Genomic DNA, 889 nt, shown 5'->3' with positions numbered 1-889 from the left:
ACGCTTGATGTGGCCTGTGGCGTGGCATGCCCATCCCGTAGTTTGCCTTTCGTCAGATGGGCGAGAAGGGGCACAATACTTCCCATTTAGGTGCTGGGTCAACACGAGAACACCAGAAAGTAACCCGTTGAAATATTTGCAATCGAAAAACGAGTACAAATTTTTGTCGATGGTGGGATTCGAACCCGGGACCTTCTGCATGGCAAGCAAGCGCGTTACCACTGGACCAACCGTGCCCCCTAAGAACCTAGACATGACTATTACTTACCTAACACATCTTCCACATGTTTCATATAGGTGGTTAGCTGACGATTGATCTGACGGATCCAAATGACAGATCCAGATACAGGGGGTGTATCTTTATCCTGACACTCCCTGTATGAATGACTAGCATGATACCCAACCTATAATACAAATGAAAACAATTGATAATGGGAAGGGTGACTAGTTGTACCATTTACCTGCTGTTACCCAAGTTGAGTATTCAGCCTCAAGAGGAATATTGAACAACTGGATCAAAACCAAGAGATAAATAAAAACCTTTTTTTTTTGGTTTCAGCGGAACTCAAAATTTTACACCGAATTTCCAGATTTTGAAAATTTGATTTTCTTTGCCAGCGGCGCGGCGATAGTATGTTGAAGGCACCATTTACCGATGAATCACTCAAGAGAAGGAATGTTAGTATCCATCTGAACAATTGCGTGCTGGCCACACTCAGGCTAGGTGATGTGAATGTGATTGGCGAGTAGCAGAGGATAGAGGGAAAACTCCCTCAGGTGTTAGGTATGCAGTGAGGTTTGTATTAGTCTCACCTTGAACTGTTCATGCAGTCTATCAATATCATCCTTGACGTGTTGTATCAACTGAGTCTGATATTCACGAATAGCA

General features: G+C 43.5%; 1 protein-coding gene across 1 annotated transcript in view; it reads right to left on the bottom strand.

The window, feature by feature from the left end:
• LOC103522366 (cytoplasmic dynein 1 heavy chain 1-like) overlaps positions 1 to 883 on the bottom strand; it is a 2,998-nt gene extending 2,115 nt beyond the window's left edge. The window contains exons 1-2 of the mRNA XM_008487468.2: positions 814 to 883; positions 269 to 404 (exon numbers count right to left, since the gene is read on the bottom strand). Coding sequence (XP_008485690.1) covers positions 269 to 293 — 25 coding nt within the window. The 5' untranslated portion in view covers positions 294 to 404; positions 814 to 883. The remainder of the gene's footprint in view (positions 1 to 268; positions 405 to 813) is intronic.
• Positions 884 to 889: the final 6 nt, after the last annotated feature.

This window comes from Diaphorina citri, unplaced genomic scaffold (genome assembly GCF_000475195.1).
Source record: "Diaphorina citri unplaced genomic scaffold, Diaci psyllid genome assembly version 1.1 scaffold8086, whole genome shotgun sequence".
NCBI lineage: Eukaryota > Metazoa > Arthropoda > Insecta > Hemiptera > Psyllidae > Diaphorina > Diaphorina citri.
Note: the sequence above shows the minus strand (reverse complement) of the source record. Positions and strands in the feature narration are given on the sequence as shown.